Genomic DNA, 14,108 nt, shown 5'->3' with positions numbered 1-14,108 from the left:
TCTTATACACTATGGTGTGTGGATCACTGCCACGGGTAGTGGTTTACTATTAACGTCACCAAGCCTTCTTATACAGTATGGTGTGTGGATCACTGCCACGGGTAGTGATTTACTAGTGACGTCACCAAGCCTTCTTATACAGTATGATTTATTATCTTTATTATCAAACATTCGCTTTTGATATTTGCTATATAACCATGGAAATATATAGCATAGTTTAAATTCTATTACCTTTGGAAATAAACGTCAAATCAACTCGCCCACGTATCATGGGGTCCAATGAAGCGAATTACTTAACAGAAATCCGTTAAAACCTCAAATAACTGGTTTCCACTTGAACGCAACGTAACGCAAAGTGCCGTATTGCGTAATCACAAGCTGCGATGTTTGCAGCAACAGTGCTGCAAACATCGCTGGTTTGATTTGACGCAACAGGTGGGGGAAAACACAATGATTGGAGGCATATTCTTACGTTGCGTAGATTGCGTTACGTTGCGTCGCTAGAGTGGAACCACGCTTTATGTATCAATTCATTGCGCGCGCCTACGTTACATGTTGTGATGTGTGCAATTCAATACGACGTTGGAAAAATAACATTTTTATGTGGGTTTTCGCAAAAAAAGGGAAAAGTTTGTCTCTAGATATTTTACGAATGTTTGAGAAGTTCTGATTTGTTAAAAGATCATTCAAAATCAATAGGAAAAAACAAAACTTATTAGATATGTGTTTGAACATTCAGAAACCGCTACAAAGCCAACATAAAGAACTCAATACAGTCTAGATTTAGTGTGTATATGTTGATTAAGATGAAGAGACCTTCTTAACATAATATCGAGTCTAGATCAAACAATTGCTCCAACTAACATCACAACTGTATATTGTGAATCAATTCCTGAATAATAATAATGAATATACGTAGAATAATCAGTGACCATTTCTGATAATATTTTACTAGGGGAAAGGTGACTTACGCTGCTATGAATTTGACGGGATATCGGACCTACCTCTTAAAGTCTTAAAGTATCTTCCTCCTCAGCTACTCAATACGCTATTCCAATACATCAGTAGTCTTTGTGGCTATTCCACATCGAATGTGACAGAATCAGCTACTCAAGACACTATTCCAATACATCAGTATTATGTGGCTAGATTCCACATCGAATGTGGCGCAACGGTGGGTGTTATGGACTGGGTTTCGAAATGACATCTGACCGATAGGGTGATAAACAATTTAAGTAAATCCATCCCTCGTTTTACTATTAAGTTACACACCGTATTGCGGTTAATTCGTGCATAACTTTTTTATTACCAAGTATAAAACTTTAATATCAAATTCAACACGAAATGCATAGTTGTTGACGCACGCACGCGCGTACAAACGCCATACGCGTATGATCTATTTTCTCTTTGAAGCCAGCAGCAAATGGCGAGCCGAATTGGATTGTGTTATGTGATCATGACGTCATTGTGGTATCAACGCTCAAATTTACCTTGTTGTTAATTATTTGTTGGTAGATAAGACATGTTATACATCGTAAATTCGATTTGATAAAAATTCCATTTTGTAGTAAACTTTACCACCAACATAGCCGTATTTCTTTGTTCGTTGTAGTCAAGGAGGACAAAGCCAAAAAAAGACGTAACTGCCAAGCAAATAAATTAACTTAGAGAATGACGAAACCCGTGATAAATACTTCCACTAACGAAATATTAACTGAAAAAATAAAGTAAGAATATTACCGTATAAGTGACTTGATATCTTTTCTTTTAAAACACCATCATTTCCAGACAACTAACAAGAAAGATTGTTGGGAAAACAAGAAGTGCATAAGGTCAGAAAGATATTGTTATACAAGATAAAGAAGTACCACGTGATTAGCCTGGTGATGTCACTTTCGGTCCATTCGATTGATAGGCCTATTATTTATGCTATATAATAATAATTCTAGGTTCACCAATAAAGTCATAGTCAGTATCTTTGTCCATTGAAACTGAAATTAACAGAAATTTGCTTCGGAAAACTGGCATATCATCATATAAAGATATAAATAAAACTGTAAAATTACCCAGAAAACTTTGCACAACACAGAATAGCATGTTAACAACACACTAGTCTGATAAAAGATTAAAAATTACTTATTATAAAACAACAATCTGTAAGAATACATACTGGTTTGAAATGATTTTATCAAATCGAATTCACAATGATTTCGGAATATTTGTTTACAACTTTATGGCACACATAAAATGCAGGATGGACGGACAGTACACGCTTCCGGTCAAAGTTCATAAATGAAGTAAATATTAATTTCAACAATTTATTTAAGAAATCAAACAGATGAAGTGAATGATGTTACTCTATTTATTTCAATAGATCTGGGTGCGCGTGGGCCAATTATTCCTTGCCATGCCACTGATATGGTAGTCATATGCCCAAATATGGTAATGATTACATCATTATTTCCATATATGGCCACATAATATTGGTAGTGCCGGCGCAAGCAATATTTCCAGAAAATAAAGATTTAGAAGAAGAAATTAGACTTAAAAAGTATTACCGAAACGACTGGTTCATTAAATCTTACAATCTTAGAATGAATGAATGTTGTTTACCAATTATGTAAAACTAAAAAACATGGTTTTTTCATGAACTGGTAAAATATTTCCTCCACCTTGTTAACCTTTGATTGCATTTTTGTGTTTTGTAATTTTTTTATATGATATATATTATCTAAATAATGAATTGCGATAATAAAGTTAAAGTTAAAGTAAGAACGCCCTTCAAAGTGATTACACGAAGACATTTGTAAAGACGTATTCATGATACTAACTTTGATTATTTATTTATACGGTGTAGACACTCAATATAAAACAAAAGTGTAAACTAAGTGTACAGAAAGTATAACAATTACAACAGTTAAAGATCAAATGTTAATTCTATAATAGAACATTATAATAGAACCGATAAAATACACATAATATCAAATCAATATAGATTTGCATCTTACAAGTGATTTAACGTCATGGATGATGTGATATTTATGGCTATATAGTAATGTTAATACAAATGTATCACGCGATCTTTTTATGGCAAAAAAAATTAGGTGAAATTATTGGATTATTTTCTTTCAGAATGTTTGTTATTTTTGCTGGCACCATTATTATGAACGAACTTAAGTATTTCTTTGTAAAAAGTATATTGAATTGAACATATCCTATCAATTCATAATTTGTTCTTTTGAGAATTTTTGTTGCGGTAACTTTAGTAATAGTGCAAGTTGTTGATATCACGTATGCCTAACCTAATATTAGTTTAAGTAGTGCACTAACGCCCGTATTCTTAAACCGGACTTTAGTCGTAGTTCGAGCTAAAACTAAAAAAATGACGTCATTTTAATTCATAAACCGAACTTCAACTAAATCACCGACTAAATCAGGCCAACCTCGACTAAATCGAGACGGATTTTGATCGATTTTTTTAGTCCTGGAGGGGGCAGGCTAAATGGTCGACTAAATGGTTTTTAAACGATGTTTATAAAAAACGTAACAGTCATTGAGTTGTTATATTGGCCAGATATTGAAGAATGAAATATCTATATTTATATTAGCTTAATTAAATATACATTGGTATAAGTTATAATAATGAAAATCATCTTTATTTACAACTGTATACAAATTACATTATTTTCTTCACGCAAGTCCGACTTGAACTACGTCACGCCATAGCGACAATGGGAGATGCGGCAATTCACCACGCGATGGAATGTTTAGGGGGCCTAGCGCTTTCTTGTCACGCTAGGAAGTGCGTGGTTTGTCGCGATCATACTTTGTTGGAGGCCTAGAAAATATGAAAGTTACCGTACCGCCATGGTTCCTAAATATATTTTGAAGATTTTGTTTGTTGTTAACCAAAAGTACTTCACTGTTAAATTAATACTGATCTTGTTCTAATAATTAACGATTATAATTATTTTTCATGTATATATATAGTCCTGATGCGTAAAAAGTTTTGTAAGAAAATGGAAAGTGATATCAATGCGCAAAATTTCGTCTGCTCCTCAAGCCGATTTTCCACTAGGCGAATTTGTTCGCGCGAATCAAACGTTTCGAAGAGACAAAAATCGCCTACTCTCTTTCCACTACATGAGCGAATAGCTGCGACGTTCATGTTCCTCGCGTGGTTGCTGAGTATTTCGATTCGCATGACTGCTCATGAAAGCGTCATAGCTCATTTCCTGAGCTCTGATTGGTTGCGCAATATTTCGCTTCGCAAAAAGTAGAAACACTTCGAACTAGTAAATTTCGCTACAGCGAAAATTCAAGGAACTAGAATTCGTCGCAGAAGGGAGTATGACAGACAGAAACTCGAATACGCATGCGCAGAGCATGACGCTTTCGATTCGCGCGAACAAATTCGCCTAGTGGAAAATCGGCTTTAAATACTCTCTTGTCATTGGCCAATGTTTAGCCTTTGTTACCCAGACGTGTGCAACTCGACTAAAAGCTCGACTTCATTAAGTCGAACTGCAAACTTCGACTACTTCGTTTTTTAATCGAATTTGAAGTAATAGCTCGAACTACGACTTTTTCAAGTCGAACTTCGAACTACGACTAAAGTCCGGTTTAAGAATACGGGCGTAAGTCTTTGTATAGCGCCACACTTGTTAGTACTGTTTGTGGAGAATAACATAAAGGCCTTTTGAATTACCAGACATTTAGAGCATAGGGCATTAAAATGCTAACGCCCGTATTCTTAAACCGGACTTTAGTCGTAGTTCGAGCTAAAACTAAAAAAATGACGTCATTTTAATTCATAAACCGAACTTCAACTAAATCACCGACTAAATCAGGCCAACCTCGACTAAATCGAGACGGATTTTGATCGATTTTTTTAGTCCTGGAGGGGGCAGGCTAAATGGTCGACTAAATGGTTTTTAAACGATGTTTATAAAAAACGTAACAGTCATTGAGTTGTTATATTGGCCAGATATTGAAGAATGAAATATCTATATTTATATTAGCTTAATTGTTATAATAATGAAAATCATCTTTATTTACAACTGTATACAAATTACATTATTTTCTTCGCGCAAGTCCGACTTGAGCTACGTCACGCCATAGCGACAATGGGAGATGCGGCAATTCACCACGCGATGGAATGTTTAGGGGGCCTAGCGCTTTCTTGTCACGCTATGAAGTGCGTGGTTCGTGGCGATCATACTTTGTTGGGGGCCTAGAAAATATAAAAGTTACCGTACCGCCATGGTTCCTAAATATATTTTGAAGATTCTATTTTTGTTAATCAAATATACTTCACTGTTAAATTAATACTGATATTGTTCTAATAATTAACGATTAAAATTATTTTTCATGCATAGTCCTGATGCGTAAAAAGTGTTGTAAGAAATGGAAAGTGATATCAATGCGCAAAATGTCGTCTGCTCCTCAAATACTCTCTTGTCATTGGCCAATGTATAGCCTTTGTTACCCAGACGTGTGCAACTCGACTAAAAGCTCTACTTCATTAAGTCGAACTGCAAACTTCGACTACTTCGTTTTTTAATCGAATTTGAAGTAATAGCTCGAACTACGACTTTTTCAAGTCGAACTTCGAACTACGACTAAAGTCCGGTTTAAGAATACGGGCGTAAGTCTCACCAACAATGACATACCAAAAGAAAAACGACAACCCACTTTTTAAGAATTAAAGTTGTTGTTAGCTATTTGAGTATTTATTTTTAGAGAAATGCGTAGATATATATTATAAGCTATTATAAAAAGGTACCTTAATAGACATACATCCAAGAGCTACGAGATTGAAACACATTTTTTCATTTTCATTTTGTATGATTTCCAGTTTAAAGTGAGTATTTTATTTTCACTTATTATTATTCATTCATTCACATTTATTTAGTCATCGTTTATAACTTTAGAATTTTAGTATATAATTATGTTTTCGCAGGACACTGTTACATAAAATATAACATAAATAAAATAAAAGTGAGAAAAAAGCGTCATTTCCTATATACATTTAATGTTAGTTCATCAGCATAAAGCGATAAATGGTGATTTTTAACGTGTTTATTTATACATTTATTTTTCATTTAAAAAATATTCAATTGAATAACGCCATTGCAAAAAATTTGGTCCATATGTGTATAAATTGTTGACTGCAAGTCAATCTCGTGAAGGATTTTTTCAATTCAGTTCTTGTTCTGGGGTTATGATTAAAAATGGCACAGTAAACTAAAAATTATTTTAAAAAGATGTGGTAATTTTTTTTACATTTGCCATAAATCCTATGACGTTTACTTTGTGAATATCGTAAACGTTTAAAAAGTATTATGTCAAAAGTATATATTATATATTTTCTCCGTTTAGCTTGGTTCCCTACCCTATAACTCAACGTACACACGTAGCCTATACACATTCAAGTTATTTTATCATAGAAATGAATTACCGAGTGACGAACTGTGATTGGTTAAATTAGTTACGTTGCGCGTAGGCTGCATCCTCAAAAACCATATTTAACCTCCTATTCCCTGGATTGTCAAAAAGAGAATACAGTTAAACCTTCGTGAGCGGTCACCTCCTGTAAGCGGCCACCCCCCTTAACGGAGACTTTCAAAAGCCCGTTTGTTCTGTTTATCTAATTAGTGCATTTGGTCCCGTAAGTGGCCATATTTCCCGGTTCCGAGGGTGGCCGCTTACGGGAGGTTCAACTGTACAAGGAAGACTTAACCTATTCCAGTGTGTTTGGTTAAGCTGTGGCAAAGTCCATAACAATCAACCATGGCATGGTGGTGTATCAGGTACTACATTTTATTATCATCCTCTTCAACAACATTGTTATCTGTGATTCTTTACAAAAGCGGATAGTTGTATCAAATATTTGTTAAATTTTATTTCTGTTGACTCCACAACTATATGTATAGAATCACTCTTTTTAACGTAAACATGTTATGGAAGAGGTTTAGGGCTTATTTGAGGACTATTTCTGAAACCATACATTAATTTGTTAAGATTGGACATGATTTTGGTCAGACTGTAACCTGTTGAAAGTGTTCAAACTTGTCAAGGAGTACGTAAAGATCAAGGTACTAAGGTATTACAAACTTCATGTACTTCATAGCCCTCTTTCTTGGGATGGAGCCTTCTTACCTTCTCCTAATACACGACAGTAGTACCGAATGCTGCCTGGAATCGTGAAATGATATTGTGTCATCTAATTCCTAATATTGATCTTTCTACTATTTTAAATTTCTTTTTTACAAAATCAGTGTTGAAATGTTTTAAAACAGATGATATAAAAAGCTACATTAACAGTCTCGGTGTGTGTTATTTATTTTTTTTTTTTTTGACGAAGAAGAAATGTTACTATTTTAAGGCAAGGCAAGGAGTAACGCAATGTTGAATCAAAAACGTTTTTATATCTCCAGATTTTATTGCTGGGTATAGTTTCCCTATGTTTCTAGCTTGTTCGTTTATTTTTAAAATATATTGATATTAAAAATTATATTATTATTATGATGGAGACTACGGCATGTTCACAAGTTAAAGAATTAAATAATAATATCGGATTGTGTATAAAAGAGATAAAAAATTTGAGAAGAAAATAATAAAACAGTAATTTGGCTTGATTGTATTGATATTGTGGATTTATATCTATTGTTTTGGAATGGTGTCACGGAAAAACTACTTTATAACAAGACTTTACGACCATGAACAATAATTAAATTAAATATTTGATCGCGATATTTAAACTATTTACAGTGTAGTAATTCGTTTTCTTTATACATATAATTTAACAAGATAAAACCTTACCACAATGTATGAACTTTGGGTAGGAACACTCATAAAAGGTTTGTATAACAAAATTCCATAAACTGTATGTAAATAACACCTCATCAGGATCTTTAGTCTTTGAGTCGAAGTCTGTGCTTGCTTAATATTCTAACAAAGAGAAGTAAATGGAGGATAGGTCCAGAGGCTGTAGAATGCAGAAAAAGGAACACATATCTCTGCAAGACTACATTTCGAACACAAGAAGCCGGGATACTTTGCACACAGAAAGCAATAAGGTAAGTTGTTTTCCATTCTCGTTACTGTATCATAGAAATACAACATCACATGTGTTTCTAGTAGTAACCTAACCTTACATGATACAGGCACCACATGTGATATAAATGAGATGCTGTATTACCAAATATTCCTTCGATACTTTGCAAATAGATAGTATGTGCATATACAGCACTGGAAATATATTTTTTTTATCGTGGTTTCTATTTCCTGTGTATTTGAATATTCAGCAGATTTCGTTGCTAAATTAAACTAAAACACTGTTTTGTGTGTTATTTGTGTCTACTAAGCAGCATTGTATAGGGGCACTGGTGAGACAGTCAGGCAATGTCACGAAGCAATTATCATTCGCTGATGTGAGTCTAGAAGCCATTGAATTCATTGATTCGTATTACCGGCACATTGGTCAGTAAGTAATAACTATTTTATTTTTCCCTCGACTTTTTCATTGTTCTAACATCTGTTAATCCGCTTAAAATGGACCTGAAATGGAATTTCGATTTTCAAGAAATTCACACATGTTATTTAAATGTATCAAATTAACACAAACCCACACAAATAAAAACAAAATGTATAGTATTTTGAGTAAAAACGAAATTTTAAGATACCATGGTAAATTAGCGAAAATTACTCACGCCATTGCAATATTCTATTTCAACGGCCGTCGGAAGCCTCTATATTCACGACGTCACATATACATACGATGATATCGAGAGCGTGTATGCCGCCCGATAGTCAGTGTGAATGATCGACGGCCTGGAAAGATACGCGAAGCGTTGACACTAATACTAATTTATTCAATATCTAATGTTGTTGAAATATAGGTCCCTAAAATGTACTTCGTTTGTTCTAAAACCCGAATTTAGAAGGCCTACCTCCCAAACCTTTACTAGGCCTCTATGCCCCCAATCCAGAGCGCGGAGTCGATCCACCACCCACATCATGCGGCGAGGCTCCGTTTCATGTGTATCCAAGGACCAAAGCGATATCAACAACTTGCTGCGCTCATTGTCAAGCCAAAGTAAAATATGAATAAAATTCGTTTTCGAACTGCCTGATTCGTGACAAATAAATTATCATCTCATATTACTAATTTAATTCTGCTAAACTAAAAACTAAAGAAACTAACAAATTTTAGCAGTATAAATTACGAACGATATACAAAATACACGAACGGAAAATATGGATACGCATCATTGCGCACGGAGCTGTATCCCGGACAACGTTGCCAGGCCAACTTCGGTATTGCCAGAAAAAAACCGTTGATTTTAAGATTTTAAATCGTCATTTACTCGATGAATAACCGTTTATACGGTAATAATTTTATCTAAAAAAATTCTAAATACGTTTCTGCAAATGCACAAGCATTTTTTAGAAAATACTCCATAGATTTCAAGAGTTATAGCCAAAAAACTGCAAATTTTCCATTGGAGGGATAGGAATATATTCGCAAAGTGACGTCACCCGCGAATTTTTTTGATTTTCAAATGGGGCTTTCCCCAAAAGGGCCAATTTATATTTTGTAACAATATACATTCTAGCAACACCTAATAGCCCCCAAAACATCATTCTAAAATGAAAAAAATCGAAAATCCATTTCAGGTCCATTTTAAATTCCATATGAGTGTCTGTTCTACAAGTTTGACATATTTTTAGATTATTATAAGTCGGTTTGTTTTACTGTTCTTTTGTTTGTTTTTTTAAATTGTACTTTACCTCATGCCTTATGTAAATCCTTTTCAGGTATATTAGTTTATCTACAATTTTTACCATATTTTTACGTGTCAACATATAATTTTGCTAATTATAGTACAGGTATTTGCTTTGTTTGTTAGCACGATGACAAAATGGATATAAATACAATGAATGAATACCGCCTACAATTTACAAGTTATCATTCTGAATTGAAATTGATTAAAAATAATTATTCATTTATTTAGATATAGCAAAGAAGTTACGGGATACGATTAAGATTTTTTAATATCAAACACATTGTACGAGGGAAAACATTTAGATTTAAATATTTCATACAATGTAAAAATGATGCAAAACGTAAAATAAATACTTTACTTGTGACTATATTATAATATAGTAAGTAACTATTCGTATAATATGCACTGCACCTCGTGTTTATTCGTACCGTTACTATCTTTCTATCTTAGAAATGGAACAGATTTGCACTTGGCTCGAATAAAGTGTGTTGAAGAATCTATTACAAAAACGGGTCATTATGAACTTTCCCGCCAAGAACTCGTATTTGGCGCCAAGTTAGCTTGGCGAAACGCACCTAGATGCATTGGAAGACAACAGTGGAACACTCTAGAAGTATATGATTGCCGTAATATTTCATCAACAAAAGACATGTTTGAAGCCATTTGTAGACACTTGGAATTTGCTACGAATAAAGGAAAAATTAGGTAATTTGAGCCTATTATTGACGAATATGTACGATTGAGATGTGACTCAGTGATATTACACCCTTTTACGGGCGCGCAAAAACGTTTGGCGTTATTTAGACACTAAAATGTCTTATTATTCTAATCTATGTGTTAATTAATTGTTTGTTGCTAGATCGGCCATGACAATATTCCCAGCAAGACAACCAGGACAAAAGAATTGCCGTATATGGAACTCGCAGTTGATACGGTATGCCGGGTATATCAGGGAAGACGGAACGACCATCGGTGATCCAGTAAATGTTGAATTTACAAAAGTATGTGTACTTTAGAGGTAACTGGGTTCATGTTAACATAACATTGACATTCGCATTCCAATGTTCGTGTAAGTCTACTCATCTACTTTGTGCGCGTATCGACCAGCCCAGCTCCTAGAGGTTGCTCATTTTTCGCGTCATTATGTGCATACGCACAGTTGATCTAACGTGCGTGGTGGTTACCATGCTAGCCTACAAATACCATTGTCGTGGTCTCACATCTTGGCGCAATCCAAATATTTTCATAGACGTGTGTATTCTTCTCATAATATATAATTGAGAAACAACTGTACGTGCTAAATTATAAAATCTTATCTTGTTTCAGCTTTGCCAATTACTTGGATGGAAAGGAAAGAGAGGGATGTTTGATATTCTTCCATTAGTGTTATCAACAAATGGAAATGATCCAGACGTTTTTGAGATACCTTCGAATTTAGTTTTGCAAGTATCAATATCACATCCAACGTAAGTTCTAAAGATGGTATTATTTGCTTTAAAGCTTGGTTCCCAAATTTTACTTTACGCAATTGTGTATCTGTTTCTATTTTCTCTAGATATGAATGGTTTAATGAACTAGGCCTTCAGTGGTACGCCGTACCAGCAGTGTCTGATATGGTATTCGATTGCGGTGGAATTCAATTTCCAGCCGCACCATTCAGCGGCTGGTACATGGTAACAGAGATAGGTACACGCGATATTTGTGATCCACAACGGTACAATATGTTAGAGGTATGTATACTTATTATATCAAAATATCATTGTACGTCTGTAGATTACAAAACTAATATTTTTTTGTTACGTAGAAACACCTTGTTATTCTCGTAAAACAGTTACTTCGTATTCTTTATTATCATGCAATCACCCGTACAAAAAATACAATGGCAGCATGCAACTGAGGGTCAAAATGTAGACATCTTTAGATTACAGAAATAATAATATTTGCTACGTATAGACACCTTTGGTTCAAATAGACGGTGGTAATCTACCTTGACCCCACTTTGACCCCACTTTGACCCCACTTTGACCCCACTTTGAACAAAATAACAATACATAGTAAACTAAATTAGACCTCTTAAAATTTCGGATTTGATTGATTGATTTATTAGATGTAGTTTCCTTTTCTCTGCATAACCTGTTCGATCCGAATATTGATTTTATGTGAGTTTTTATAAAATTCTCATTGTTATGTTTCTGTACTGGTAGCCAATAGCAAAGCGAATGTGTCTTGATACGTCAACCAACTCATCGTTTTGGAAGGACAAAGCAATGGTGGAGACAACACTGGCTGTTAATTACAGTTTTCAGGTGAGTGACGTTTGAAGAAATGTTACTATAAATATATAATTTATAATAGATTTAGGTTTAGTTTATTGACTCTCGCCGTACGTTACAGTATTGTCATATGAAACATAGAAATCTGAATACACAGAAAACACAGAAGAAAAACAAAATATAAGGGTTTACACACAAAAAAAGAAAAACAAAATTGATATGATAACTTAAATAATCAAAATTATAGTCCAAACTCCATTTATAGAACTTCCTGGAAAGTGTATTGATTTAAACTCCATTCATAAAACTGATTTTAAACCTGTTCTATTTTCTGTTCAGACAGCTGGCGTTACACTGTGGGATCATCATACAGCGTCTGATGCCTTCATGAAACATTTTAAACAAGAGCAGACGCTAAGGGGAGGTTGTCCAGCTGACTGGGTGTGGATAGTTCCCCCACTGTCTGGTAGCGCCACCAAGGTATTTCATCAGGAGATGACGAATTATCATTTAAAACCTTCATTTGATTACCAGGTATAAACACACTAGTAATAATTGAAAAAAAAAAGATAATTGCATTCGTTCAACTGTCTCTAAACACAGCAATGATTGTTGAATATGGCGTGCTGAATTTTTGAACGACGGTTTTTAGTTCAATTTCACACATTTTTTTACAGGACAATGCTGCTGAGTCGCACGAATGGCAGGATCCAACATTGAAATTGCAATTTAAACAGAAGCGATACACATTGAAAGAAGTTACAATGTGAGTGACAGTTGAGGGCGTATGTTTATTATCTCATTTCAGGGCCTAGTACGTCTTTATCAACTAAAGTACAACAATATACACTTAATAGTGGAGCTGTAGTGGAGCTGTAGCTTGGTGGTTAACGTGCTTGCCTTCCAATCCCAAGGTCCCGGGTTCAATCCTGACCTAGTGCAGGGTTGTAACTCATGACTCTTTCAACTCCACTCCCTAAGCCTCAAATGAGACTTAGTTTATAAGCACGATAAATTATTAAATAGTTTATCCATCCTGTAATTGGCGAGTTACTCGCTGTTGAATGAGTATGATAAAAAGTTAAAAAGTGATAAAAAAAAAGTTAATATGACTAAGCATATTTACGTCTCTTGGCTATACGTGACAAAACAAGTGACGTGGCGTGGTTGAAGCTGATGAATGGTTGACCATTCGGACATGTACACTGAAGTTAATGTCAATTACAAATAAAATGTGACATTCTCTTTTCTTTGTGTCATTAATTTTTGTTATAGGCTGTGATCCCTAAACACAGGCTGGAAAAGAAAAACATTTTAAACAATTTGAAAAGAAAAAAAATACAATTGACTAATGTTGTCATTTCAGTTTTATCATGTGCGTGCAATACATGACAATGAAGGCACTTGCCCAACGTGAAAGGGTATGTATATTGTTCGGAACAGAGACAGGCCAGTCTGAAAAATTTGCACGAAGATTTGCCGAATTCTATCGGAATTTATTTTATGTTGAGGTAAGCATACCGATATAAATTACGTAACTATTAGCGCAATTACGTCTAACGATCAATTGCACGGTAGCAGCTCCACCTTTCGTCATGTGCGGATAAATAGTACTCTTTTTATGTTTCATTGGGCGAATGTCCAGGGTGGAGGCGTTAAACTTGTATTTTGCTGCTTTAAGGTATACCCGATGGATCAGTACGACACAACGCGACTGAGCAGAGAGCATATCTTACTGATAATCACAAGTACATTTGGAAATGGTGACCCTCCACAAAATGCAAAGGTAAAAACAATAACTGGTATGTATTGACATTCATAAACTGTAGAGGGAGGGCAGCAAACGTATTGTGAATTAGTTCCCAATAGAGACGCAACACAGGACGTAATGCAACATAAGTGATTTGACCAATCACAAGCGATGGATTATTTAAACTGTCGCTTGTAATCGGTCAACTCGTTAGTGTTACGTCTGCGTCTTTGCGTTGCGTCGTACTGAGAACCAAGCTTTATGTATCTAGTGTGATTTTTTTGCAACGATGTT

General features: G+C 34.7%; 1 protein-coding gene across 1 annotated transcript; it reads left to right on the top strand.

Moving 5' to 3' along the window:
• Positions 1–7,828: 7,828 nt before the first annotated feature.
• Positions 7,829–12,834, top strand: LOC140043456 (nitric oxide synthase, salivary gland-like). Its single transcript, XM_072087968.1, has 9 exons — positions 7,829–7,843; positions 7,963–8,081; positions 10,242–10,496; positions 10,651–10,792; positions 11,118–11,257; positions 11,347–11,521; positions 11,996–12,097; positions 12,404–12,598; positions 12,742–12,834. The coding sequence occupies exons 1-9, from the start codon at positions 7,829–7,831 to the stop codon at positions 12,832–12,834; spliced, it is 1,236 nt and encodes a 411-aa protein (XP_071944069.1).
• Positions 12,835–14,108: the final 1,274 nt, after the last annotated feature.

The sequence above is a fragment of the Antedon mediterranea genome, chromosome 3 (genome assembly GCF_964355755.1).
Source record: "Antedon mediterranea chromosome 3, ecAntMedi1.1, whole genome shotgun sequence".
NCBI lineage: Eukaryota > Metazoa > Echinodermata > Crinoidea > Comatulida > Antedonidae > Antedon > Antedon mediterranea.
The sequence above is the reverse complement of the archived record's forward strand: the minus strand, read 5'-3'. Positions and strand labels throughout refer to the sequence as shown.

What these genes read in the sequence shown, in the direction of transcription:
- LOC140043456 (XM_072087968.1), top strand. An exon ending in GTATCAATATCACATCCAAC is followed by an intron (nt 11,258 to 11,346) that starts GTAAGTTCTAAA and finishes TATTTTCTCTAG; the next exon opens with ATATGAATGGTTTAATGAAC. An exon ending in AACGGTACAATATGTTAGAG is followed by an intron (nt 11,522 to 11,995) that starts GTATGTATACTT and finishes CTGTACTGGTAG; the next exon opens with CCAATAGCAAAGCGAATGTG.